The sequence below is a fragment of the Pollachius pollachius genome, assembly GCF_949987615.1.
Source record: "Pollachius pollachius genome assembly, chromosome: 5".
NCBI lineage: Eukaryota > Metazoa > Chordata > Actinopteri > Gadiformes > Gadidae > Pollachius > Pollachius pollachius.
The window spans coordinates 7,134,770-7,162,753 of record NC_136938.1 but is presented as its reverse complement, the minus strand read 5'-3'; the positions used below and the strand labels follow the sequence as shown (position 1 = coordinate 7,162,753).

The 27,984-nt window shown below is 43.5% G+C and overlaps 4 protein-coding genes across 4 annotated transcripts; all 4 read right to left on the bottom strand.

Annotated features, from left to right (window-relative positions):
* Window positions 1-2,885: 2,885 nt before the first annotated feature.
* Window positions 2,886-3,857, bottom strand: mc1r (melanocortin 1 receptor; the record flags this gene model as incomplete). Its single annotated transcript, XM_079737054.1, has 1 exon — window positions 2,886-3,857. The coding sequence occupies one exon, from the start codon at window positions 3,855-3,857 to the stop codon at window positions 2,886-2,888; it is 972 nt and encodes a 323-aa protein (XP_079593180.1).
* A 3,174-nt stretch (window positions 3,858-7,031) lies between these two features.
* tcf25 (TCF25 ribosome quality control complex subunit) lies at window positions 7,032-20,218 on the bottom strand. The gene is made up of 18 exons (XM_079737387.1): window positions 19,915-20,218; window positions 19,511-19,636; window positions 19,352-19,423; window positions 19,025-19,149; window positions 18,835-18,900; window positions 18,527-18,609; window positions 17,381-17,511; window positions 16,556-16,655; window positions 15,626-15,719; window positions 14,835-14,927; window positions 13,272-13,377; window positions 12,722-12,875; window positions 12,531-12,618; window positions 12,280-12,438; window positions 11,003-11,093; window positions 9,966-10,045; window positions 9,623-9,698; window positions 7,032-7,375 (listed from the first exon to the last, which is right to left on the bottom strand). Exons 1-18 carry the CDS (start codon window positions 20,116-20,118, stop codon window positions 7,208-7,210), a joined length of 2,016 nt encoding a protein of 671 aa, XP_079593513.1. The 5' UTR covers window positions 20,119-20,218; the 3' UTR covers window positions 7,032-7,207.
* A 291-nt stretch (window positions 20,219-20,509) lies between these two features.
* Window positions 20,510-24,367, bottom strand: cyba (cytochrome b-245, alpha polypeptide). Its single transcript, XM_079737358.1, has 6 exons — window positions 24,226-24,367; window positions 23,880-23,949; window positions 23,351-23,425; window positions 23,159-23,242; window positions 22,622-22,703; window positions 20,510-22,195 (listed from the first exon to the last, which is right to left on the bottom strand). The coding sequence occupies exons 1-6, from the start codon at window positions 24,281-24,283 to the stop codon at window positions 22,004-22,006; spliced, it is 561 nt and encodes a 186-aa protein (XP_079593484.1). The 5' UTR covers window positions 24,284-24,367; the 3' UTR covers window positions 20,510-22,003.
* Window positions 24,368-24,802: 435 nt separating this feature from the next.
* mvda (mevalonate (diphospho) decarboxylase a) lies at window positions 24,803-27,845 on the bottom strand. Its single transcript, XM_079736396.1, has 10 exons — window positions 27,669-27,845; window positions 27,435-27,505; window positions 27,182-27,296; window positions 26,943-27,089; window positions 26,520-26,719; window positions 26,271-26,345; window positions 25,914-26,132; window positions 25,674-25,792; window positions 25,208-25,316; window positions 24,803-25,081 (listed from the first exon to the last, which is right to left on the bottom strand). The coding sequence occupies exons 1-10, from the start codon at window positions 27,742-27,744 to the stop codon at window positions 25,001-25,003; spliced, it is 1,212 nt and encodes a 403-aa protein (XP_079592522.1). The 5' UTR covers window positions 27,745-27,845; the 3' UTR covers window positions 24,803-25,000.
* Window positions 27,846-27,984: the final 139 nt, after the last annotated feature.

Below are 27,984 nucleotides of genomic sequence, written 5' to 3'. Positions count from 1 at the left end.
GAGGAGTGAACCGTCCTGCCTCCGCGAGGTCCATGTTTATGCTTATACCATGGTCAATTGCCAAAGAAAATTAATTAAGACTATTCATTTATATTTTCAAGCGTTTTACAATCGAAATATAAAGTTTTTCACAAGCCATAACTTTGTTTCCCTCACTTTGTAACGCCTGAGGGTTTGACTAATACCTGGAACAATCATTACCCTCCCGTAAGGTTCTTATGCAGCGTTGGAAACGTTGTTCACTCCTCCAGTAAATAGGACGGACCTAAGCTACGACTTGGCAACGGGAGGTATTCTAGTCCGCTCAGCTATGAGCCAGAGAGCTAACGTTATGCAGTGTACATATTTATAATTCGAAATTCGTCCCAGCCTTTATACCACATATACTAGAGGGACTATAGCATAGCGCGTTTTCTGATTGCAGTTAAATTTTTCACAATATACCAGCTGTCGTTTTGAAGGCTGAACAGACAATTTGACTGGAACTACTTAGCAGGTGTCCGTATATCAGGGGTTAATGCACACCCTGCAGCTAATCAGAATCGAGTATTCCCCTAGACCATGGAATAATTGGGGGTATTTGATGTTAGTGCTTTGACCGCCCCAATAGTCTGTGCCGCTTTAAATAAGTCGCAGCGTGCTATGGTTTGAGTTGCTTTATGTAAATCAGAGTGAATTGCATGATATGGTCTGTTCTGCTTTACGTAAGTCACAGTACATAGCATGCATGTCTGTTGCTTGTCAAGTAACCTGATGGAAATAGTGGTATGGAGGAATTCTCAATTCTCAAATGATGTACAGTGTACATGCACAAATAAGTAGGCCTAAGCCTATACACACAAGTACACCCATGAAATACCGAAATACATTAATGCATATATTCCAAAGTAGCCTAATCCAAAAATAAAATAAATTATCATAGAATATAATTATTTTGGTTGAATGTAGGTGTACTGTTTCATTTAACTAGAATGGTAGCCATTCTAGGTAAAGAATGGTCAGCATTTCTTTAACATCAGAAATTCAAGTCAATAAAATAACAAGTTATTAAGCCTTTTCAAAATATATTACACATTTTTAATCTTTATTATATAGACATGAATAGTTGCCAGCCTGTTATGCAATGAATGCTCAATAAAATAATAATAATAACTAAATTATAGGGGGAAATTATGCATGATAACGTTATAAAATACATAATTGTGTTTGGTTACATTTTGGGCCATAACAGGGGAACTATTTGAAGCAGAAAGAGGCCAATAGGTTTTAGAAACCAGACTTTTTTTTATAAACACACACACACACACACACATAAACACACATGCACAAATTGTGTGTGGTTGTGTTTAAATATATATATCAAAATAGTCCGTTTTCTAAAACAGGTTTTTGTTTTGTGTGTGTGTGTGTGTCTGTGTGTGTGTGTGTGTGTGTGTGTGTGTGTGTGTGTGTGTGTGTGTGTTTGGTTGTGAATGATTTGTTCTTAGTGCAGAGATAAGGATCCAAGATGCCTCTCAGCATTGTCTAGGTCTAAAAACAGTTCAACTAGTGCCCCTGTTTCATAGAATCAAAGATGCTTCTGTTTTGCAACTCAAATTTGCTACAGCTAGTTTAAGTCTCATGACCGGATTCATCATTCCATGTTTTCTTTCAAGCAGGCCTAAGGCATCTAATTAAGCCATAATTTAGTGCAACTGCCAAACGGTTTTGATTGCAGGGCTTTTGCTTGAGTGAGGGGATGAGGAATGCAATTCCTCCTTCAAACAACCTATAGCCATAAATTCATATCCCATCACATTTTCCTCTTCTACACATTATCAATTACAAAGGGTTACACAGAAAATAAAATGATTACAACTTCAGCTTATCTTGATGAGCTTTATTATCTATACCCCCCCATAAAATATATTGGGGGGGAGTGATATGTTATAAAGGTTTTGTTTTAATTGTTATAGGTATTAATCCTTTAGGTTTCAACAGGTAAAACGTGAGAAACTTACATTCATTGTTTAGATGTTATAAGCAGGCTAGGCAATCCTTGTATATGATCATCCAATCATTGAGCATGACACAATATAAGACTGTTTCATTGATATTAGTCAACAGCAAACACAACAGTGATACATACAGTATTAGGTTCGTCATATTGTCTCATCAATAAATATCGGACCATTCCACCGTACTTCAAATATACAGTTAATGTACAGAAGGTATGCCTACAGGGAGTCACAACAAAAACAGTATGCTCCTGTTAGTCATGTCAACGTTGTTTGGTTTAAAAAGCAGCTTATGGAAAACTGGCTGGGGACAGTGAAACGAGAACAATAACAGTCTTGTTACGTTCTATATTTTAAACATGTATTATTTGATTATTTCTTAAATCGCATTTAGGAAATAAATTACAGTTACCACTTAATAACGATCATTGCTGTGCAATTCTACAAGTGTTTTACACTCTGATATATATATATATATATATATATATATATATATATATATATATATATATATATATATATATATAGATTGATAGAATGAAAGATAGACAAAGATGTATCTATCTATATATCTGTCTATCGATCTACATTTCTATACAGACAGATCTCTTTTTGCTAGTGGTTAGATACATGCATATATGGAGGAGTATATATGGATGGAGAGATTGATTGATTAACAGACAGACAGACGGACGGACAGACAGACAGACGGACGGACGGACGGACGGACGGACGGAGAGGTTGGTGTTTAATTTACATTAGAGAGGGGCCAGGGCAAATGGCAGTGACAGCTTTGCCTCATCTGGTGATTCATTGAACAGTGTTCATACGAGTGATTACAAAAGAAGGGATTCGAAATAGTATGGTGCTTTATGCAAAGAAATATTTTTAAACGCCAAAATACCAAGAACAGAGAACCAGCTCTTTTAACGTTTTCCTAAGTTCTTGGCTCCGATAGGCGTATATAAGGGGGTCGATGAGAGAATTGCATATTATAAGAATGAGGAAAAGGTTAAAATTTCTAAAGAAGCAATTGCAGAAGGGGCGCGTGGGGCAGGTCAGGATGAGGATGAGGTGTAGGAAGAAAGGGCCCCAGCACAGGAGAAACACCCCGAGCAGGATGGTGAGCGTGATCGCGCCCTTCATGCTCGTGGCCTGCCGGCGACTCTTGTGGAAGGTCACGATGCGGCGCGAGTGGAAGTAGGCCAGGATGAACATGTGCAGGTAGAGCACCGCCGTGAACACCAGGGTGATGCAGAAGAATGTGATGAGGCACACGATCACGGCGTTGTCCGTGTGGTACACGATGAAGAGGATGCTCGAGGTGATGCTGGCCAGCCACACCAGCACGATGATGGCCACCGCGCGCTGACTGGTCATGATGCTGTGGTAGCGCAGCGCGTAGAAGATGGTGATGTAACGGTCCGCCGCGATGGCGCACAAGAACGACAGCGAGGACACCACCGAGCTGCAGATCATGACGTCGATGACGTTGTCCAGGTGTCGCAGCATGCCCGGGTGGACGTCCAGCAGCCCGTGGTCGTTAAGGAGCATGAAGATGGTCTCCACCACGTTGCTGACGCTCACGAGCATGTCGGACACGGCGAGGCAGCAAATGAAGTAGTACATGGGCGAGTGCAGGTTGCGGTTCTTGAAGATGGCCAGCACCACCAGGATGTTCTCGACTAGGCTGATGAGCCCGAGGGTGAGGAACAGTTCCTGGGGGATGCGGATCTGCACGCAGCCCAGGGAGTTGGACTCCGCGTCCGTGGCGTTGGTGATGTTGCCGTCCTCCATGTACGTGGACTGGCTCAGCTCAATGTGGTGCAGAGTCAGGAGATTGTGCGAATGGTTCCCCATGTTTGTCTCCGAAATCCAGTTGGTGACAGGCTGCTTTCTTTGACTGGAGACAACTTTTTGTTCTTTCGATTCCGAGATAGTGCGCCTCTGAACTGGTCCAATGTACACGATCAGTTGTGCCACACGGGCTAATTGGTTAATTAAAGGATGGCTCCGTATAGCTGTTCACACTCAAATGAGAACATAGAATATAAAGAACACACTGTACCTTAAGGCTCCGCCAAGAGATAGGCTGTGTATAATAAATACATGATGTCTCATATGGTGAAGGAATCACTCCTGATAGGAGTTAGGTGAGGAGCAGTTTGGGCTCCTGGGGAGTCAACAAGCTTCTCGCAGATCAATCAACACTAAAAACATGAACATAGTCAGTCCAAGATGTTGCCAAATAAGTCCACTCAGGGCGCATCCACTAGGAAAAAAGGTAAATCCCATCCAACCCCATAACTCATTTAGAGGGTATTCTTCATTGAGGTGGGGAAGTGTGAATAGTCTCGTATCAAAGGAAGCGTCCGTTTCCATGTACTTGTTCTAAAACGGACAAAGTAGCAGTTTCTGCTTTCATACTTTATATGGCCCCTCCTCTCAAGCGCACAGCAAAATTATTGCTTTGCAGACCAATTACTGCAAACATTGTAATGGATTCACGAAGCCCAGATTCTCCGTATACTTAAATCATGAAACCGTATAGGCTTTATGTGTGTGTGGTGATTTAATCTGGAATAGTTTGCGCTCTCAAGGCATTTTTTACGCAAGGTTTGGCGCAACGCATCCTGAACCCAGAGTGTTCAAATAGGACACAGTTTGCTAGATCATTTCCCCATTAATTAACAGAGCAATATAATGTTGCATCATTATTGACACAATGTCATTTCTAAATCCCTTTAGAATCCAAATAGAGGGGAGAAATGTTCGTGACAAGGGTTGCATAGCAATTCGATTAATGAAGTGGAATAATAGGTTGATACCTATATAATTTATACAATATTTTACCCACCCCCAAATTAACACTCATGATTAACGTCTGTATGAAATGTGCCATTTGCTTTTTAGGCTTATTTATACTTTTTTTGCATGATTGTCTGAGACTAAGAAATGAACATGTCTATGTGTGTGCGTTTGTGCTTTTGTATTTATGTATGTGTGTGTGTGTGTGTGTGTGTGTGTGTGTGTGTGTGTGTGTGTGTGCGTGTGCGTGTCTTTGCTTATCTCATCGGCATTTTGAACCCTGTGACTGCGTTATTCATATTACCAAATTAAAAGAGTAAACCAAACATGTGATAGCCTAAGTATAAAGGAATTGAATCAGATGTTATCAGAATAAAGTTATTATAGATTTGGCGGTTTTGAAGGCGAAATACCAAAACAGAGACGTAAACAGGTAGGCTACCCATCATCCAATAAGCCTTTCACTATAAAACTGCAGTCGAATAACTGTTAACAATTACATTTACTGTTAGGGGATTTAACTGACGCTTTTATCCAAAGCGACTTACAATAAGTACATTTGTCAGAAGAATCAGGATTTGTGTTTCAATTCTGAAGTGAGTTTAGGTCAAGTTTTTTTTCAGGTGGCATGAACGTGGTCCAGGGCCCAATCCCCCAGAGGCGGGGCCCCAAGAGGCGGCCCCCCAGTGGCGGTCCCCCAGAGGCGGTCCCAAAGAGGCGGGGCCCCCAGAGGCGGCCCCCCAGTGGCGGTCCCCAAGAGGCGGTCCCAAAGAGGCGGGGCCCCCAGAGGCGGTCCCAAAGAGGCGGGGCCCCCAGAGGCGGGGCCCCCAGTGGCGGTCCCCCAGTGGCGGTCCCCCAGAGGCGGTCCCAAAGAGGCGGGGCCCCCAGAGGCGGCCCCGCAGTGGCGGTCCCCAAGAGGCGGGGCCTCCAGTTACCATGTACCTTAGAGTGCTGCTGCTGTCTCTGGGTTACTTTGAGACGTTGTTCCTCCGGGTGTCTCTATTCTAGGGCAGTGATATTGCTCAAGTCACATCTCATTTTGATGGCTAAAGGATGTACATATTAACACAAGGGATATACACATACATAATACAGCACTACTCCTCATTTCTAAATCCCTTACTATGCAAACCTTCTTCCGTTCCACTACAAAAATGCCAATCAGCGCTGACGCACCCCTAAAGCTACACCTATGTTATCTCTGGGCTGAACGAAATGCATTGGAGCTTTCAACAGCAGATGTGATATTGGCATTGTTAGATTGACATAGTGCAGTGTAGAGTAGAGTGTTGCCGTATTGTAACCTCATACCGATCCACCCCTATCCCCATTGCCTAAAATCACATACGTTGAAGACCAGTTATCAAAAGTATTTTGCATCTTAACCCTCATGTCCACCACTTTCCACAACAAGTGACGATGTGTGTTTTTGTCTTTGTGTGTGTGTCCCCGTGACGTGTCTGCAGCTGGTCAGCATCTCAGTTGTCACTGCGCTTGGAATTCAACTTGACTTGACTTGACTACATTAGGAGGTGGTAAACCCATGGCATCATCACTCTGGATTGCGACGTGAATGAAGGGGCGTAGACAAGAACTATATACATAGCAGAAAGCTTCATAAAGCACTCATGACCTGAAAAATTGCTTCAGCTAGTAAAACATGTATAAAAATAAAAGGAGCTAATTTTACCATCCATAGCTCTACATCGTCATGGTACTTAGTGGGTGTTTGTAGTCTTTACTCCCTGAATTCTGTAATCAAGAGTTTGATACATCTTCAGGGGAAGGGAAAAATTAGAAAGCCATGAAATGAAAGCCAACTCTTGTTTTTGTTTTTTTACATGATCCTTTCAATATGTTTGTATAATTATTATTGTTGAGGGGTTCAAACCCCCTTACTTGCTAAAATGATGCGATGTTGCGAGGCTGTGTTGCAGAAGTAGGCCTACAGAATGCCTTAAAATCACGGATATCAAATCTAGTTTAATACAAATAAAATTAAAATAAAAAGCTAAAATACATAATCATGTCTAAATACCCTAAACTAAAGAGTTGCTCACTCTCATACATACTGGCAATGGATACGACGTTTGTGACCTTAGAGGTCACCAGTTTGGATTACTATAACTTGGGGAATAGGCTGTTAAAAGATGAAGGCAGACAGCCAGACCGTTACAACCGAGACGAGTCCCCGTATTCACCAGAAAAACAAAAACCACCGCGGAGAACGTTGAGAGCGCAGTTTTATTGGTTTCGCTTTTTGATACGTGTGATGATTAGAGGGAAAACAAAACAACACACCATCCCGGTGCTCATAATTAGGTCTGTTCTATAAAAAAACTTGATCGATTCCCCTTCATCCATGTGTAATGCCTTCCTTCTTCCTCGCTCCTTATTCCAGGTCAGTTCCACTCCTCCTCGTCCCGGTCGGGGTGGTCGTCCCGGGGCGGCTCCTGGAACTGGATGTTGGCCAGCACGTCCCTCATGGCCACCATGAGGCGGTTCACCTCTGGGTACAGCTCCCGGCCTGCCTGGGCCACCTCCTGCTCCTCCTCGGGCCTGGGCCCACCCTGCTCACACACCCACCCACACACACGCACACGCACACGCACACACAATGACATGCATGAACATGCACGCACGCACGCACGCACGCACGCACACACAATCGCATGCATGAAGATGAACATGCACCCGCGCACACACACACACACACACACACACACACACACACACACACACACACACACACACCCACACGCCAACGCTTGAATGCATTTGAATACAACCGCCATCGTGTCATCATTTTATGACTCTTTTGTGAGAAATGCAATACACATATACAAAAATACAAAATATGATCAATTTGTCCATCTAACCGAATTCTCCTGAGTCATATTGGCATGGGGGAGAAACGTAACTGCTGAAACACTGCTGCTTAGTGTTTGGGTTGAATCAAACTCTCAAAACATGGCTCTTATCAGCCGCCTAATTTCACTTGCTCGGACTCAAAATCCCAGAGAATTCGATCATTGTATCTGATGAAAAAAATCATGGCTTCTCTTCCGTTACTTAAAGCTATTTGCTACATCTTCCTCCCTATAATTGGATAACGACGTGAAGGGGCCGGTCGGAGCGCTGGTGCATTATGGACCGCCCACGGCCGGTGGGTCCCCTACATACTGGGCATCCATAGGATACATTGGCTTTGGGATTGTGGGGCACCAATGAGTGGCCTTGCTTGCTCAGTGAATCAGCGCACAGCCGGTAGTGTTATTGCATCAGATTTGCCAGGTGCCTTTGCAATGAATCACATGAATAAATAAGGCATGCTCCGAGTTTTAACGTGACTCTGATATAAAGATCTAGAGTCTACAGTTTTGTAACCTATAATAAAGCTCAACATTTAGAGCACAAGACAGTCAGTAACACAGGCAAGTACACAACCAGCCCATACATTTTCATTCTTTTGGGCCCTTTGCTATGCCACTGGCAGATCCAAAGTAAGCATGTATCCCCCATGGCTCTGTGTGTAGGGATGAGTCGAGTTCATAATGCTCACGGATGCTAGATAAACATCGATTCACACAGTCACGCTGATGTGTGATGTTTTCTTTCACTTTTGTTGTGCGTTTGTTATATTTCTACCACACATTCGCAGTTCTGTCATAGCAACAAGTGGAGCAATCGGTTTCTTTAACCATCAAAGGGGGGAATGGAGCGCTTGACGTCTTTCAAGGTCATTTGCGCTTCACCATATCTGCCTGTGCTTTGTGGAGCCGGTCCCCTCGACAGGATAGGAGGTAACACGCAGTGTTGGAATGACGTGGGGTAATGGTGCACACACTGCAAACATTCATTTGTTGCCCAGGAGACGCTGGACGCTTCAGGAACACGCTGGTCCCATTCGAAAGAAAGCGGTTTAATCCACAGAGAGCGTCAGATAAGAGCAGTGATCAGAAGGCTACCTGAGAACAGGTGTAGACGATTTAAAAATAACCTTATTTTACCTAGTATTTTACAATCTCGGAAGTTGGAGCTTAACAGTTGGTTATTGTAACCAACGCTTGTTTTTTCCTGATCAAAGAGACTGTAGATTACTTTCTTCATGGGCCATGAATGTTATCATTGTCTGCCTGGGCTATGTATAAGGAGATCACGTTGCTTCAAAGATCCGCTATTCACCATTTTGACACCGCCTGGGGAAAACCGAGGGGAATTCGGAGCAAACATCTCTTGGCAAGACAGAAATGCCTCAATCCCTAATTAGCATTATCCCTTATTCATGAAGTAAATAATCGGAATGTCAAATCCAACCTCGAATCAGTTCTACAGCCTCTGTGATTAACCACAACAACCATCGGATAAACATCTGCCCTAAATCAAACGGTTGATCTCAGTCCTGTGTGTATCCATGGCAACCTCGCAAACGTCATCTCCTTTATCTTCTTCACCTTGCGCTTTATTGCATCTCTTTTGCTTCACAACAGCCCCTTCTAGGGACGGGTGTTGCAAATTAGCATCCGCTATTAGCACTATGATCCTTACATTGGACATCTGTTCTCGGTGTGTCTGTGCCAGTGCATCCGTCCACATCAAATTAACCCGAAATGAATACATAATTAAGACGATCAATGATCGTCTTAACATTTGGTAAAGGTGAAGAAAAACAAAATTTGTAGTATGTCACAACGCAACATAACTGCAGGGATCACAGCGCTGGCTTTGTGCGAGGAAAACCTTCAAAGCCTTCTCCTGGGATCTCTACTATAGATCCCTCTACACACCATGACACCGCCCCCACCCACGCCACTCACCTGGAGGTTGAAGCTGGGCAGCAGAGAGCGGAAGAAGAGCGACAGCGTGCTCTCGTCTGTAGCGCCCACCTGAGGCCTGGAGCCGCATGGACCACGAAATGACCACACACGCAGACACGCAGATGCGCGTGCGCGCACACACACACACACACACACACACACACACACACACACACACACGCACACAAAAAGTTAAAAATACTGTCCAGAGGGACTAGACACGGGGACTTTTCAGGATTAATAAAGAGAAATCAAACATTAATGTAACTAATATAAATATACAAATACATATACAAACATATATATACTGTATATATGACAAATATATTTTTGTACGACCCACCTTTCCGGGCGTGTGTACGAGGTGACCGAGTCCAGGGGAGGCAGAGGGTCGAAGCCCATCCCAGGCTGAGTGGTCACGTCCTGAGAGACAAGGGGAAACAGCATTAGGGGCCCTCTTCTACTATATGATGCTCCTTTGGAAAAAACCTTGAGGCAAATGTGAATCCATCCTTCAAGATCTAATAGGACTGGGCAAAAGTGACAGATTACACGATGCATACTTCCAATGTTGGACAGCAAGGAACATGCTGACATGGAAACATGTTGATATTATGGTTGAGACAAATTCAAAGCTTTCCTTTTTAAAACATTGACCACTATGTAGCTTTATGTAGTTGATGTAGTTTTCAGGTACATATGAACAGTTTATAGGGAGTATATATCAAAGAGAAATGCATCAGTGGTGCTGGTCGGAGGAAGAGATGAATAGTACTTCCCCCTCCTTCAACACATAATACAATGCATGGAATCGATTAGGAATATCATTCCATGTAATCTCACACATGATGGTTCATGATACCAGTGCCATGGTTGCACTACTGTATTTTTACACAACAATAAAGCCATTGTAAAAATATATGGGCGCTCTTCAAAGGGGTAGTTGTAAAAACATAGAGAAACTGTTGAATAGCACCCATGGGACAAAGGACATGCCAGGAGCAGTATGAGCTCATTAAACGACTCCAATGTCCCAATGTACTAAGGACAACACAACCTCAGTCATAAGCAGCTCATGACGATTCAGTCTTATATGTTCTAAGTTTTCTTCTTATCAGTGGAGTGGAGGACTACTATTAAATTGAGTCATTTAGGCATTAAAACAAAGAAAATACTTTATTTGTACCCTCACAGAAGAATTCAAGGAGAGCGGTTTCACAAACAATCAAAAACCCTTTGGGGGTGTTTTAGTGTGTGCAGTGGAATAAAGGTTTGAATGCGGTGGTGGACCATGAGGATAGCGGGTTCGACTCCCTGCCCAGAGGTTGCCGGTTCCGACCGGTAGGCCCAGTGAACAGGAGCAGAGGTGGGAGCGCTCACCAGAGGGAGGAAGGAGGTGGCTTCCTTGATCTCAGACAGCAGAACATGGCGATGGATCGCCCGTGGAGCACTCTGGTAGCGTTGCTTCCTCCTGGCGAATCAAAGCCAACATATACATCACTATTTAGTCAAACATATCGACAATGAAAATAGGAAAATGCGAAAAATAATTTCCCTAAGGGGACAACTAATACAACTAAATAACTAACTAACCCACAAAGCTAGACGATAGTGTGACGGCTCACAGTAAGAATTGATTTCCGTTGTCTTGCGGTTGAGTTTGTATACAACTGGCCGGGCACCCAGCGAGGTCACATGAAGCTACAAAGAATCCCATTCAAATAATACCCAGTAAATACACCGTGCATAGCCACAATTTTGGGAGGCGCACATTGGTACCTTGTGGTGGACGCAAGGAGGGTCCGCAAGGACGTAAATGGTCCGTAACCCCCTTGCGTTGCGTGAACGTGGGACCATAATCAGCCTTTTACGTACTTATTGCATGTTGTACGTCATGGCACTGAATGTGTACACTTATTGTATGTTGTACGTCCTGGGTTTTTCCCTAAATGCTTATCCTAGCTTTATATCACCCTAACCCTTATTTTATTACAAAGAAATCCATGACATGGACATAAAAAATATAGGATGCCTTGAGGGAACCCCATGGTGACTGCACATGGGTCTGCTCTGTTTGCGGCCAGCGTGTCAACATATCCCTTGTGTGTGGGATGTTCCATGTAGGTCATGCGGTACATGCTGTACAGACATATTTAGGACACCAGCCAGAGAAGAACTCTGTGTGTAAACTCTGTTGGAACATCGAGCACTGCACATCAAGTGCTCACACGGTGCGTGAGGCTTAAGGCTGGCCCACACCGGCCCAACCGTTGGCCATCTGAAACGGATGGGGTGACTCGGACGAGTTCGGGATTCAACTTGCAACTAGCGCCAACCAATGTCAAGGAGACTCATTGCATCTCGCGCAAGCGCAGAACGCACACGCTACTGTGTAATTGGCAGTAGTCTTTGCGGTGTGTTTCATTGCAACTTTTCTGCCGGATGGGTCGGAATAGGGGCAACCGAGTGGTCTGATAAAGGCAGTTGGCCGTTGGTTTGAGTCTGCGCGGTGTGTAGGCCCCTCAAACCCCGCCCTCGCTCCTTGTTTGCTTGTCGATTAATGAAAAGCCAATTCCCAGCACACTAATGGGGCCATTGCTGGCTTCCCCATAAACCGTTAACACAACAACCTGCATCGGTCAACTCGTACAACTCACTTGTTCAGGCCGTCCTCCACCAGAGGGTCTTTGGCATCGACTCGGAGCAACACCTCCTTGACACATTCCTCCAGCCAGAGCAGCACCCCGCCCTCCCTCCACAGCAGGTGGGTCCTCCCCACGTACAGACTGGTCAGCTCCGCCAGCGCCGGGGACTGCCTGTTGACAGGTGAGGGGGGGGGGGGGTCTTTTGTTATTGTCGTCAATGCCGTTGTATAATGTTGTGCAATGATTCTTTCGTTGTGTGTTACCCGATTTGGCTTTTAGGGCCGAAGAAGGCGTGTGCAGCGACGGCCGCGTCGGGCTGCACGGTGCACAGGTCCAACAGCGGTGTCAGCACTGGAACCAAAGCACACACGTTCATACCGTCATACAAACACATCGTGTACAAAAGGGACTAAAGGGGACCCCGTCGCCCAGATAGTGTGTGTTGGGAACGCACGCCCGGGGAACATGATGAGGGCGTGCTGCAGGAGGCGCTCGGCGCTCTGCCGGTGTTTCTCCCTCTCCTTCGTCTCGTCCTCCTGGCTGAGGTGGAAGTGACACAGCGCCACCGAGAACGCAAAGTTGGGCAGCTGGGACAGGTTCCTGTGCTCCTGCGACACACGCGTGGACGGACACGGACACAGACACACACACACACACACAAAAGGGGTTTTGTTTTGAAGTTTCTCACCTGGTAAACCATACACATGAACGCAAACACACATAGTCAAGGCAAGTCACATGTTCCTGCTCCTTGACAAGGAACCTAGAGTGGGGAATCCATCCTTCTAGGAAGGGGGAGGAGTGCAATGGGTGACATAATTGACACCCATAATAGTATCTTCAGACGCAAACATTTGACAACCAATTTGAATAGTATTGTAGCAAAAAAATGAGGATTGTCCATGGCGATTACATGCATACATACATCTGAAAATCACACACACAGATGTAGATGTGCAAAACAAAGCAGGGAAGACAACCACAACCACCACAACGAAACTCACCTCCCAGTCCTGATGCAATCGGATTATGGAATGATATTCCCTGGAGCGCAGTGCCAAAAAGTCGATGAGCAACAGCATGCAGAACGGGTCAGACTCTGGATCCAGGCTGGGGGGCGGAACACAGGAAAGAAAAGAGGAGCAAGCCAAGGTTCTGCTGAACACGTTTGACCAATGAGCAGACACATAAGAACGTGGGTGCAACACCCACCAAATATTGTGTGACCACATCCTTGACCTCTGAGACTGGTATGCGTATAGTGTCGCAGGGGATTCAAGATTCATAATAATAAAGTGTGTTGTTGGATGGGGCGGCATGTGGCTAAGGAGGTAAAGCGGGTTGGCTGGTAACCGGAAGGTTGCTAGTTCGATCTCCGGCCACTCCTAGCCGAGTGTCGATGTGTCCCTGAGCGTGAATGTTAGGCAATATTGTAAGGTGCTTTGAGTGGCCACTGGTTAGAAAAGCGCTATATAAATGCAGTTAAATTACCATTTACATATTGATTATCACACTTTGTGATGCCCAAAACGGTGAAAAACAAGCGAATACCAAATGCCTCAAACTTAAATTTGTGGAGGTGTCTTGCCTCTGTGATTTACACAGATACTCTCAGTAAGGAGACAGCGGTCTTACTTAGCGAGAGCACCAGAACCCAGCTGTCACTGGATGAGGAAGTCAGTGTATGGTATGGACAGTAGATAACGTACAGCGTGATCGCTGCTTAGATAGATACCATACACTTAAGACAGTGTATAGAACATACAGCAGATACTGTACAGCGTGATCACTGATCAGATAGGTACGCTGCGAGCCTTACATATAGGACGGACGTGCATGGCCCCTATTAGGACCACAAGACCCTTGCTTTACGATCTCTGATGACATCATAGCCCTTTGATGGGGCGCTCCTGGATCATGTGATGACCTATATCAGTGCCATGTTTGTCGTATTCAATGATGTTTTTTACGATACGACTTCCACTTGATGGACTAGATATGTTGCCACGACTGGGGGACTTATTTGTCCATATACAGGGGAAAACAACGTTCAGGGGCTAGTTACAGTTTGATTAAGCATTGTGTTTTGTGAAAGCATTAAACACTGGTTGGATATTTTTATCTTTGAAAGTAACAATGTTCACTCTGTAAATATATATAAACAGTGTTTTTTTGCAGGCTAGAAAATGTTCAGTCACTTTTAATTCTATAGTCATTAGCATTAGAACTGGACAGTGATTTATGTTAATTTGATTTAGATTTATGATAAAAAAACAAATACTTTAATCAGCATGTTTACTACTGCATTTACTACAGCAGTGTGGTGATATAGTGGCTTTTCTGCGAGTAAAAATACTCGCTACAAAGCAGGGCTGCAACATAAGACCCCCTTCTTTCACATCCTTTATTGATTGTATGACAATTATTTTGGTAGGTTGTTTATCTTCATCCACGGGTCCCTGTTGTCCTCTGAATGTGAGGACAACAGGGCCCTCATCCTTTCATTGTGTGACTTTTATTTTGGTAGTTTGTTGACCGTGAGCCTCCCTTTACCGTGAGCCGCTTACCTCAGGATGAGCTTGCAGTACTCCAGTGCGGTCCGTGGGCATCCCCGGTTCTCCAAGAACATCATGTGCTTATAAAGAGCCAAATAAAACGCCCTGTCAACACACAACACAAAACACAACATAACATGAGAAAACATGAACATCTCTCCAGAGAAACAACCAACAGAAGGGGATGGGCGGAGTGAGGCGGAGTGAGGCGGAGTGAGGTGGAGTGAGGTGGAGTGAGGTGGAGGGAGGTGGAGGGAGGTGGAGGGAGGGGGATTGATGTGGAGTGAGGCGGATTGATGTGGAGGGAGTCGTAGTGAGGCGGAATGAGGAGTGAGGTGGAGTGAGGGGGATTGATGTGGAGTGAGGTGGATTGATGTGGAGGGAGTCGTAGTAAGGCGGAGTGAGGTGGCGTGAGGTGGAGTGAGGCGGAATGAGGTGGAGTGAGGTGGAGTGAGGCTTAGCATAGTGAGGCGGAGTGAGGCGGAGCGAGGTGAATTGAGGCAGAGTGAGGTGGAGTGAGGCGTAGCAGAGTGAGGTGGAGTGAGGTGTGAGGCAGTGTGAGGTGGAGTGAGGTGGAGTGAGTTGGAGTGAGGAATGAGGCGGAGTGGGGTGTGATGTGGAGTGAGGGAGCGTGAGGTGTGAGGTGGAGTGAGGTAAAGTGGAATGAGGCGGAATGAGGAGTGAGGTGGAGTGAGGTGTGAGGTGGAGTGAGGCGGAGTGAGGTGGAGTGAGGTGGCGTGAGGTGGAGTGAGGTGGAGTGAGGTGTGAGGTGTGAGGCGGAACGAGGAGTGAGGTGGAACTACCTGTTCTCCGGTCTGAGGAAGTCGAGCCTGCAGGTCCCTGAGGTCAGGCTGAACAGCGGGTGGAAGGAACATTCAAAGCTGTACAAGGCTCTCTCTGCAAAGGAACCAACACACAGCGCAACATGTGTGACCGGTACCTGGGTAGGCCGGGGTTCCCTCAAAAGGGGGTACTAGTTCCCCTAGGGGTGTTTTGAAGGATTGCAGGGGAGTACTTGGAATATTTTCCGGTCGTTTTTATATATATTATGTAAAATAACGCCAGCATAATACAATTAGTTGAATCTGAAAAACACTGTCATAAAAATGATAATCAAATGACACCAGAGGGTAAGCTAGAAGTTCATCTTTCTCATTTAAAACGTCCATCTATATCAGCTTTTTTTTTAATGATTTTTTTTTTTAAAGACTTTACTACTGCTACCATCTAATAGCCCTTTCGACCTTAATGCCCCTGTGGAGAGGGTAAACAACGCCACATGGCCACTTTGTCCTTAACTGACTCTTGATGAAGAAAAAGTCTATCAGACAAGCAGAGACCAGGAAGTGAAACGACAAATTATTGTATTTAGTTAAGTGGGAAGCCAAGTCACATGTTTGGGGATCATTGCCTTGAGCTTAATGTGATTAAAATCTGTAAATGAAAGGGGTTTATTGTGATTTATTTGAGTTTGTATTTATGCCTTTTAATCGTTGAAAGGGTGACTTTATACGACTAGCGAGCTAGCAACCACAGAATTTCCAAGCTACTGCCCATGCACCATGCCAAACTACCTTCTGATGGACTGGTATCCAGTTGGAAACCTTCTAATATATATATATATATATATATATATATATATATATATATATGTTTTGGACACTATTGGATGGCATCATTCAATTTGGACAATATTTTAATGAAACACAAATGGCCCACCACAAAAGGCTCACCAATAAGTTCCCTGGCCATTTCTGGATCCTCATGTATTCGACACACATCCGACAGCTGCAGCAGGGAGTCAATGTGATAGGGGTTTGTGAGAAGCAGGGTCTGGAGAGAGAGAGAGAAAGAGAGAGAGAGAGAGAGAGAGAGAGCGAGAGAGAGAGAGAGAGAGAGAGAAAGAGAGAATGAGGGAGCACAAAGACTGCTAAGCATTTACTACCCTTAACAGATGCTAAAAACGAATCCCTATTTAGTAATTTAGCAGATGCAGTGAATTCAGATATTCAGACCAGCGCTAGGTAGCTTGCGCTAGGATGCCTACAGGCTACAGGCCTTCAGCCTAAGGCGTCGGACTTCGAAACCAGAAGCTTTACGCTTGTAGTCGAATCCCCTAGCCTCTCCTAAATCCTTCCTCCTAAATTTGCTATTATCCTATTAATTCATTTGATTTAAAGTTTAATAAACCAGGTGTCATTGAGATGACATCCCTTTTACAACAGAGACCTGGCGCAGTATGCAATAGCATCAGCCTAAAGTGGCTGGGATTTGAATTGGCGTTAAACAGCGTATATACCGGAGGAGTTCCCCATTTATTACAGAGGAGCAAAGGAAGTCTGACATAGTAAGTGAGTAAGCATTATTATTTATGTCTTGTTAATGTATTCATCTGTGTTTGGTAGTGTGTCAACACTCTTGTATAAAACTAAACCCAATGGCATTATATATTGGGCTAAAGCCAAATGGTGGGTATTATTTTTTTAAATATTTTTATTATATAAAATATACTTTCTAATCAAGTATATTTGAAGATATTTTAGTTGTGAAACTCTTACCAAAATGTTGTTGTTATTCATGGAGTCGACAGCATCCATGAACTTGAACTGTACTTGCTGGTAGTCCCGGCTGTGCTCAAAGGTAAAGTAATGAAGGCCCTCCTTTGATTGGACCAGGGACATGGAAATTCCTGCAGACCGATCACATGAAATCAAATTAATGTAGTAAAGGGTCAAATGCAGGAAATATGATCTCTTTCCTTTCTCCTTGGATAATTCCACAAGTAAAATAAAATAAGATATTATATATATATATAGGTTTCTTAGGGATGCAATGCAAACAATCATTAGTATACATTGGAAAGCATCAAGCTCATCCCGATCTAATACTTTTACTGAATGTTATGCACATGATTGAAAACATAATTACATAGCCAATGGTATGAAATCTCTTTCCTTCTGCAAATTAACATATCCCCATGTGATAAATCATCAAGAAAGCATTGTACACTGCTCCTCTTGACCTCTCAGCCAATCGAAATGGAGGACATTATTCAACATTCAGCTGGAATGTTAGCTTAAATAGATTATATGCAGCAATTCTTGGAAAATTATTTCAAATGGATAGGGTTAGAAAAAGGGTCATCTTTCAAAAAAAAATCCATAATGCTGTGGGTTACGTTATCATTTAACCACCGCCTGGACAGTTAACATTGATCCTAAGCAGAACCAAGTATCAAAAGTGTCTGAGTTTGTATCAAAGTGCAGAACTTTGTAGAATTTGATAAATGTGATTGTGTAACATTAGCAATCTCAAATAGTAACATATCATGGGACAAATAATAAATATTTCCCTAGCACTAGACTTGACCCCATCCACAGCATTTCTTTGAATTCTCAGAAGTGTTCTTTTAATAATTTTGTCTCCATATCCATCATCCAATTAGCAATGAAAGAAGTCCATATTTTTCGGATGTCATATGTCACCGTGTTATACCGTGTTATATTATACCCAGAGCGATTTTTGCCAACATAGCATTGGCTTGTGCAAGAGGAAATAAATAAGCATCATTTTGATTAAACTTCCCTTGCAGCAATGATAGAGGAAAAAAAAAAAGAGGAAAAATGATATGCCATCAACCACTCACATGCTAGTTGCCCCCCCATCAAAACGCGCTGTATGACTACAAGGAAAGCAGGAGTTACCCGGGCGACTGAAGCGAGGCCATGTGTCTTTAGGAACAGTCATCCAGGTGGTGCGATGGTACTGCCTCTGTCTCTGTCGAGGCCTGCAATACACCACCGATCATTAAAAAAAATAGAAAAGAATAAAACACACACACATATATATATATATGTGTACACACACACAGGCTTAATTACAAAAAGATATATATATATATATATATATATATATATACATACATACATACATACATACGTGTGTGTGTGTGTGTGTGTGTGTGTGTGTGTGTGTGTAAAATAAAACACTTATTTAAGGAAGAAGCGAATACCGTTGATCTCCGAGAACTGCTCGCGCCCCAAAGTATCTCTTCAGCTCCGTTTCTGGATTCAGATTCCTGATGAATAAACACACATTTTATAATACACAGTAGTAATAGTACTAGTCTTTTATTATTTGATGAGGCAGAAGTTAGACCATAAAACAACTCCAGCTCTGTCTCTGAAAAATGTCCTCCTTACCTGTGCTCCACATATATGGGGGACCTTCCGTCGGAGCCTCCTGAATGCTCACTCTGCAGGGTCTGGCCGTCGGTGTCCTCTATGGTCTTCAGCAGGGCGTCGATGTCATCGTCTGCAACATCCTCCTTTAAACAGAGCAAAGCTAATTGTAGTGGTTGTAGTAGTAAGCCAGGTAATCCATGGAGTATGATAAGATACACGTTTCTAGGAAGGCTAAATATTGACATAACAGGAAATATTAATTGTTTTACTGCCAAGAGTATCAACAAAAAGATAACTGCTTGACATTTTCCGTTTGATGAAACAAAAAGGGAATTTGAACTCTACCTGTGTACCTGCCGTTGCACCCTTTTTATTTTTCTTCTTTTTCTTCTTCTTTACTCTAGCTCCACTCAGAGACTGGTGAAGATAGAGCATGTCATCATCATCAACATCACTGTCTAGTCAAACGAGCCGCAGGAGAGATCCCGCCTTGTCGATACTTACATTGGCAGAGTTTTGGTCCTGCGGCTGATCATCAATGTGTTCAGTGTCTTTGTCATCATGCGTCTCGTCGGTGTCTTCTGCTTTCTCAGCATCGTCCTCTAGCGAGGACTTCTCTGCATCACATATCTGTCAGGTCGAGTTTTCAACCACACGTTTATCGGACAGTGGAAGGGGCAGTCGATGTTCAAGTCAAGTTAGAAAGGTCATATGAACTACAAATACATTGTGAATCCTATTATTCTCATGTTTACTTGAAGTTGGTCATTCAATTATAAACACCAGGGTCAGTAGCATTGTTTTGAGCTAACAGTAGCCATCAGATAGAGAACTACAGCGTATTGTTTAGCTGACAGGTTGACATGTCGTGCAAAACGTCCACGTATCTTGACAAATAGAAACCTTACCAATTCATAAATGTTACTCAGATTCTTCTGAGTCTTGTTCTTCTTTGCCTTGCGATTGACACTATTTGTTGACGGAGGACCAACATCCTCCAGTGGTTCTTCATCCTCGGCAGCCTGGCCCAGCTCTTCACCCAGATCCCCCAGGTCCAGGGCCTCTTGGCCCCGCTGCTTCCCTTTTAGCCTCCGCAAAGCCCGGCTCGACATTATTCTTCGTATCCTTCTTCTTTCCCGGACATAGGGCTAGGGTCAGGCTACTTGTTGCCTGGGTGGGGAGCTAGCAGGTACGTACCCAGCACAGTCAGCAGATTAGTGGCTGCCGCTGACGTCAAGTCACCCGCAGTGAGCACCGCTCATCCGGTGAAACGTGGGACAGAATCAGCGGTACCTTACCCCACTAAAACCCAACCTGTCACCTTTCCAAGTAGGTAAGTACATTGTGTGTATAATTTGTGTATCGGGAAATTAGCATTTTTGGATTTTAAAATAGATTTTCACATGGGCTTACACAAATTTGTAACACATTTGGGTTCCTATTTTCTACGATTTAGTTCTGTAATTCAGAAGCTCAAGCAAAAAATAAGAAAAAACGACAAGGTAATTTTAGGCTTTTATTTTGATGGGAACGCGGTGGATCCAGGGCTTTCTGTTCACTGTCTGCACCTTGACGACGTTCGGCTGCGCCTGAATGTTGACATAACATAAGTGATTCTAATTGGTGCAGAGCGCTTCTTCTACAGATTATGTTTTTGTTCTTTTTCTATCACTTGGTTCGGTGAGAAACACCGCCATCAAAGGGTATAACACAGGTACTACTGTTCAGGGGTACATAAGGTGCAGCATACTGCATGTCCTGTAATGTAAACATGAGTGAAAACTCTCATATATACATGTTATTTTCGACAGAAAGACAGAGATAGATAGATGGATATACAACATGTAGTAACATAATATACAGCTCAACATATAATTAAGTTGTTGAAAAATGTACTATCATAAAATATAATAAAAATGTACAATAGAAAGAAAGATTCGATTTCTGGCAATTAGAATCATCAAAACTGGAATAGTTAACAGGCATCCGCTGTTACAATTGCTTGTATAATTATACGTATATGAGGAAATTGAGACAAAGGTCAACTCTACATGAAGCGACAGGATAGCTTCAAACGGTCAAGATTTCATCAGTCCAGTCTTGAGATTGACAACCACACTAGATATAGCTTATCATGTTTATAATCGGGATAACAAGTATTACAACTTTCCAGTAATTCCAAATCTTAATCCCTTATATGCATTATTACATCTTTATTTTGTGCCATAGTTTACATTTTGTTCATAGTAACAGTATGTCTCACCAAACACCTTCATGTGAGGCGTTATTTAATAGTGCATGGGTCTGGGCTAAGCAAGAAGGGGTATAAGAAGGGAACGTTATTAACTTAAGAAGATTAAATGTACCTTGGAATTTCTCGACAATTTATATATTTAGAACTCAAGTACTCTTTAGCATAATGACTATCGTTACTACCCATTATAGATAGTAATAATTTTAAGGTGTGTGGAGGGTACATTACAGAGGTTTATTTAACCTAAATAAATGATTCAGAATATAGCTGATACCACCAACTCCTTTCATATTCATGTGCACCGTAAAAAGCACAGAAAATGCAATTGAAAGCGATCAAATTTAACCCTTGAAGCGCTTCATTGAAATAACCACAGCTAGTGTGAAAGACATAATTTCCCAATGTCTCTTCTTACACAATCAACCACAAATTGCAGCAAATAACAAAGCAGCAGGCAGTAACATTCAGTTCACCTGATCTACCCGTAAGATAAGGTCCTATCCATGTCCACAAAGATACATTCCTCATTAAACCCTCTGTACAAATATGTATCCATTTGGTGTCGGTAACCACATTTTGATCTTCTAGCTTCCGGAAATATAAAATATAATAAAATATAACCAAACTATAAAATTTAAACTGTACAAGAGTACAGAATTCCGATCCCAGAAGTAATAGACATTAGACCCGTCGTTGTGGTGCGGTAAAACACATGGAAGCTCTGGGGCGGGGGAAGCTTTTCATTACTCATTGGCGGTCACATTGATGGGGTTATCATAGGCCGCTCCCTCCAGGTCCTCAGCCCGTTTCCTGCGCATCTCTGCTGGTGGTCTCGGAGGGGGGTTCTGAGGAGGCTGCTTGATGCTTTCTCCGACTGCCTTCCGAGTCTCCGTCCGGGGCAGAATGGGCTCCCATTGTTCCCCTCTTATGGCAGCCTGGAGTACGAAACACGCGGCTCATAAGTTAGTGCTTGTGTGGGCGGGTCTCACTGAAATTAAATTAACCTCATATTGAATACGAATTCTACCACCATAATCCCAGGCTTTCTAAAAACATGACAAACTTAATTACTTTCCAAATTAGCTTTTTGGTTGGTTTATAATCCAACAATAGTACAATACACCTTCATACCCATGTCAGTTTAGTTTCCCAACACCTGACCAATGTCTCAATCATTTCCATTATAAGATTACAAAGTCCTCTTTACCATTTCCTGGTAACCATTTCCTTGTTGGTCTCTGTTTACTTCATGCCCGGTCTTACGAAACAGCTGACATACTGACAACATACTGTTGACCTATTCCATTTCCCGATTCAAGAAGGTTTGTGTTTAAAGTAGATTATCACCCAGGTGTACGTACCCCCAGGTAGATCAGACTGGCAATCCCCAGACACACACAGCCAAGGACAGTAGCGAGCATGAATGCCGCCGGCACAGATATTCTGAAACAGAGAGGAGGATAGACAGAGAGATCAGAGTAGAAAACAGAGAGACAGTCGACTACCATCGATCACTGTCAGTGGACTGCATCTAACCTGTGGCCCCTCTGAGCGCTCCAGCCCCTAGGGTTAGGGTCCTTCTCTGGGACTCCTCAACATTTATCTAGAGAGGAGCCTGGGATCAAACCAGATAACCAGCTCTACCCCTTAAGCAACACCCAATTTACTAATAATAATCCTTAGCAAGCCCATAATCTATGTTAGTTCATATTCAAATACTTGGGAGTGAAACCAAGGTGAAACCAAGATATGGCAGCAATACGGCGACAAAAGAAAAAAGCCTACAAGCCTAACGCTATTCACACTTAGGGTGGCGGCTCGGACACATCTGGAGGTGAACAGAAACACAGGGAAACCCCATGAAACTGAAATGAAAATAGTGAAATAGTGGAACTCACGCTGCATGTATGAACGCTCTGACATAGTAGTTCCTTGTCAGTGGACCAAACGCTTTCACACATACTGTAAAGCAGTGCTGACCCCTGGAAGACAAATAGTACACATATATCTACGAGTCCTTGAATCACTATTTAAATTGCTCACTTACCATATTAAATGAATAGTGAATATAAATAGACAACACCGCTTACGTTCGCTCCACACTAGTGCCTTTGTTCTTTTTGCCTCTTGGGTATTCTAGCAGGCATACAAACACCCCTGCCGCTCTGACTGTCTGTCAAGGTTATTAACATTCTGGTTGTAGATCATATATATGCATACGTTATATTCCTGGATCTCTGTAGTATTATTTATTTAATATTATTATTATTATTATTATGAAGTTATTATTAGCTTATATACCTTTTTATTCCTACACCTAAAATGCCTAGCCCCATCTGGTCATTTAGATGATTATCTCAGGATTGGGTCATCTTAGTGCATAGGAAATAGTTCTTCAACTTCTAACCTAGGTCGTTTTTTGGCAAAGTTAAAGTAAAAAAAAAAGGTCAATATTTCGGTCGGCCTTCTATCTCCTACACAATTCTTATTGGGATAGGCGGATATGCTCTGATTCCTTCCCTTACAACCAACCTGCGCAACACAGAAAAATGTTTATAAAAACACATCCGGTACAACTTATAAAGGGTACATTAGTTAGTTTTGTCTATCAAAGGATACATTGAATAGGCAGCAAACTCCCATCCTCTAAACAATCCGGCCACCCCGACTATACCACCGGTAAGGAGAACTGAAACAAGGAAACAGGAAGACACAATTATTTGATTAATCTGAAAAAAAACACTCGTATTAATTCAAAAGTGAAACATTGAACATTGTATCGAATCTTCTAAAAATGCCATCCTCTAATTACAAAAAAACCCGTTAAAAAACGGCTTTAAAGGCTTGACCACTCGTTCATGGAGACATGATTCTGCCAATCACTATTAGCATCACTACTGGTTCGCTATAATAATTTACTATAATTACATAAAATGTAAAATATTAAGGCAAAAAATGTACTCACTGAGTCCCGCTGCGAGAGCTTGTTCGTTGGCCCACATGGCCCATTCTATTTTCCCCATCGTTTTCTATACACTGCGAACCCTGTCAAGCGTCAAGCGGCAACAGTACTCTATTCACTACAAACCAGAAAGTTTGGCCATGCAATGAGGAAGTTTCTCATTTAAAAACAAAAGGCAGGTATGGGTGGGCGGACCAATGAGTTTGCCACCCCTTCTTTAGCTACGCGTCATTTCCGAATAGTTTGATGATCGCTGTCGAGATAGGAAAAAGAGATTCATGCCATGGAATTTGTTGGATTTTAACTTAAAGAGCAGAACACACCGTACTGTCATGTTATTTCTTTGCGTGGGTGAGAGAACATGCCATACCTTTATGGCAAACCATAAAGGTATGTCTACATGAATAAGTTTTACACTGTTTAGGTGTTACATTACATTATAAAACACTATTCAGATATAATACAAGCATCCAACAACACAACACATCAGGCAGATTAAATAGAGGACTTAATATCATGTGGTTTTATTATACACCAAAATTATTACAACACTTTTAAACATTTTAAAATGGTTCTATACATTATTATATCAAAACAAATCCAGAACAATCACTTATTTGACAATTGTTTACAGACTAGTGTTATAAATCATACAATATCTCTATATTGCTATTGAAAATATATTTTCTCTTTCAGGTCCATAATAAAAGCCAATATCAAAAATCCCTCTCTTTTAAATGTGACTATAGCTGTAGCAGCTTGTGGCCTGGACTCCCAGCTAGGCGTTAGTCTTCGGTAGCCCGTCAGATCCAAGCAGGTGCTGCCTGGGGTCCTCCAAGACACGAGGGCCGGGCCCCGCCTTCGACACACACACGGACAAACAGAGCCCATCACACTTCTTGTTTTGAAATAGTGCAGTCCGTTAATAAAGACACTAGAACACACGCATTACGTAACTCCAATGCTGTTGAGGGTGTGTCTCTACCTTGGTGCTGATAATGTAGCTGATTCCCTTTGACATCGGTTCCAGGCAAATGGCATTCTTCAGCTCCTCGGAAATCTCTACTGGTTCTACCTGTAGACCAGTTAAAAACCTGTAGAGGAAGGGCACAGACCAGTATCATTTATTGCTCAGTTGTGGTACCACGTCGATGCAACACAATGACCACGCAGACGCTTCGACGCAGTCGTGAACCTGTTTTGGTTCTGCGTCGGTTCTTAGTGAGCGGACCAATCGCAGCCCTTGCTGCTGCGTCGCCTCGACGCAAAGTCACATTTTTTGGGAGGCGCACGTCAGGCCCTTGCGGTGGACGCAAGGAGGGTCCGCAAGGACATAATGGGTCCGTAAACCCCCCTGTCGTTGCGTCGAAGGGGATCCATAATTAAGCCTTTACACACGAGGGACGACCTTGTGCTAAAGCCAGGTTTAGGTTTTGTGACGGCCTGCTCACGTTTTCCCATTGTTGTTGTCTGGAGGGAAGACGAGGCGAACCACCTGGAGGAACTCCGCCACGTGTTGCTGCCGAGTGTAGATGACCGCGTTCGGGCCAGCATCAAACGTGTAGGCCACCTAGGGAAGTGCACACACACACACACACACAAAATATGAAACAGTACACTCCAATTAATTAAGAGAAACCCCATGAAACAGACATGAGACTTAAAACTGCGGATTTCCTAAAGACCCTCACCCTCGCTTCACCGTAGTGCCGGTTGTACTGATGCACCAAACTGATGACGTGCCGGGACACCGTGTTGAGGTAGAAGATGGGAGGAAAGGTGTCCAGGCAGGTGGCGTGGAACTGATTACTGTCCCTCATGGTCAGCTCCGCAAAGGTAGCAAAGTCCTTCTTATGCACCGCCTCAATCATCTGCTTCATTCTGTCGGGGACCACAGACTCAGCCCGGTGCTACACACAGACACACATGGGGAAGTGTCACTACACATGGGGGAATTACTGTGTTCGCCCAAATCGATGGTAATCCTGAAAGTGACTTTTTTTCAGTGGAATGACAGAAGCATTAGTGCTTGAGGGACAATGGAGTACCTTAAGGAGGCTGCTTGTTTCAACGCTGGTTTGCATGCCGGCGGTGCTGCCCACTGGTTTACGTTCAGCACTGGCCTGCAACAAGCAACGTTTTCAGAGAAAAACGTATTGGGTTAACGGGGAGAAATAATCAGTTGTATTGTAATGTATTCCTATTATACACAGCATGTTCGACATCCTTGCATTCACAACTGCTTGACCATATGTGCGCGCACACACACGTACACAAGTACACGCACACGTACTTACCACCAGTACAAGGACTCTGAGATCAGGCCAATGGGACTCTGGCTCCACTTGCTGGGCAACACTGTCCTTGCCGTCCTCTCGCTCTCCCATGATCCATTGGACGAATCCTCCGTACATACTCCTACATGCACTGCCAGAGCCCTGTCTGGCGATGCCGGACAACTCCCCCTCTACTCCATACACCTTTGCCAATGTGTACACTGGGAGAGAGTAGAGAGAGAGTAGAGAGAGAGTAGAGAGAGAGTAGAGAGAGAGCGTGGGTAGAATCACATGGGAGGAAGTACATAACATGAAAGTTACCATTCAGTCTGGATTGATCATATTGTTAAGTGCGAGTTATCTCTTCAATGTCGTACTGATAACACATTTTCCATGTGTTAAACATACAGATTTTACATCCTACTGTACGAAACCCTCTCTTACCCAGACAGGCGAAGCCTGCGGCAGAGGAGGCCAGGCCAGCAGCCGTGGGAAAGTTGTTGACAGAGCAGATGTGGACATTATGGGACAAGCAACCCACATCCACACTGGAGTCCGAATCATTGCGCCTCTTCCTTGCTAGCCGTCTAACTGATGAGGAAACACAACAACATTGTGATCATGTTTAGCACCCAGTCGTTTTTTTGTTTTCATGAAAAGACGGACCCATCGCCAAGACTTACTTTCCCTTAGACAGGACTGTAGTCTGGGATGGTTAATGTCCTCCTCTTTGCCATTGAGCCAGATACGATCCTCCTGAAATGATCTGCACGATGCTACTGTCGTCGTGGTTTTCAGCTGAAAGAATGGAGGATTAGAATGATCTTCGTTCGCGTTTACCCTACATTTCTACTTCCCAAAAATTGTTTTAATCACTACTCTACATTTTACACTACGCTGAAACTGAACAAAGCCAGTAAGTTGTGGCTTCCATACCTGATCTTGATGAAGTGTGACACTCAGGGATGAATTAATGGGTAAAATCAAGCCCTCATTTCTTTTTCCCCCTGTGTGCAAAGAAAGTGTGATTATTATTATGGAATACAATAATAATCGTTATATTCTATGCCTGACACAGTTTAAGTTCAAATGTATTTTTACAAAAATGCATGGCATCGTTACCATTTCTTTAAAACAGAATAGGTTGTTGAGAATACATGTCACACTTACAATATTTGACAACAGCTATATTGACTGGCGCAGTGCAGGTCACGGTTGCTGGCTTGACGACAGTGTCCTTAGGCATGGTTAACGATTATTACAGACGATAATAGTTTAATATCTGAACATACAAGTATCTAAAGTAGCCGGTTTAGTCCTCCTTTCATTTAAGCGTTGTACTACCGAAAAAGTTTAACATCCGCACACAGTAGCGCTTTACAAAACTCTCTCACCATTGGTTAGGGTTTGACGTACGGCTTAGCCAAGCACCAATCATTGCAAGGCCGCCTACTTTGGTCGCTGTCTGGGCCAATGAGAGCCATCA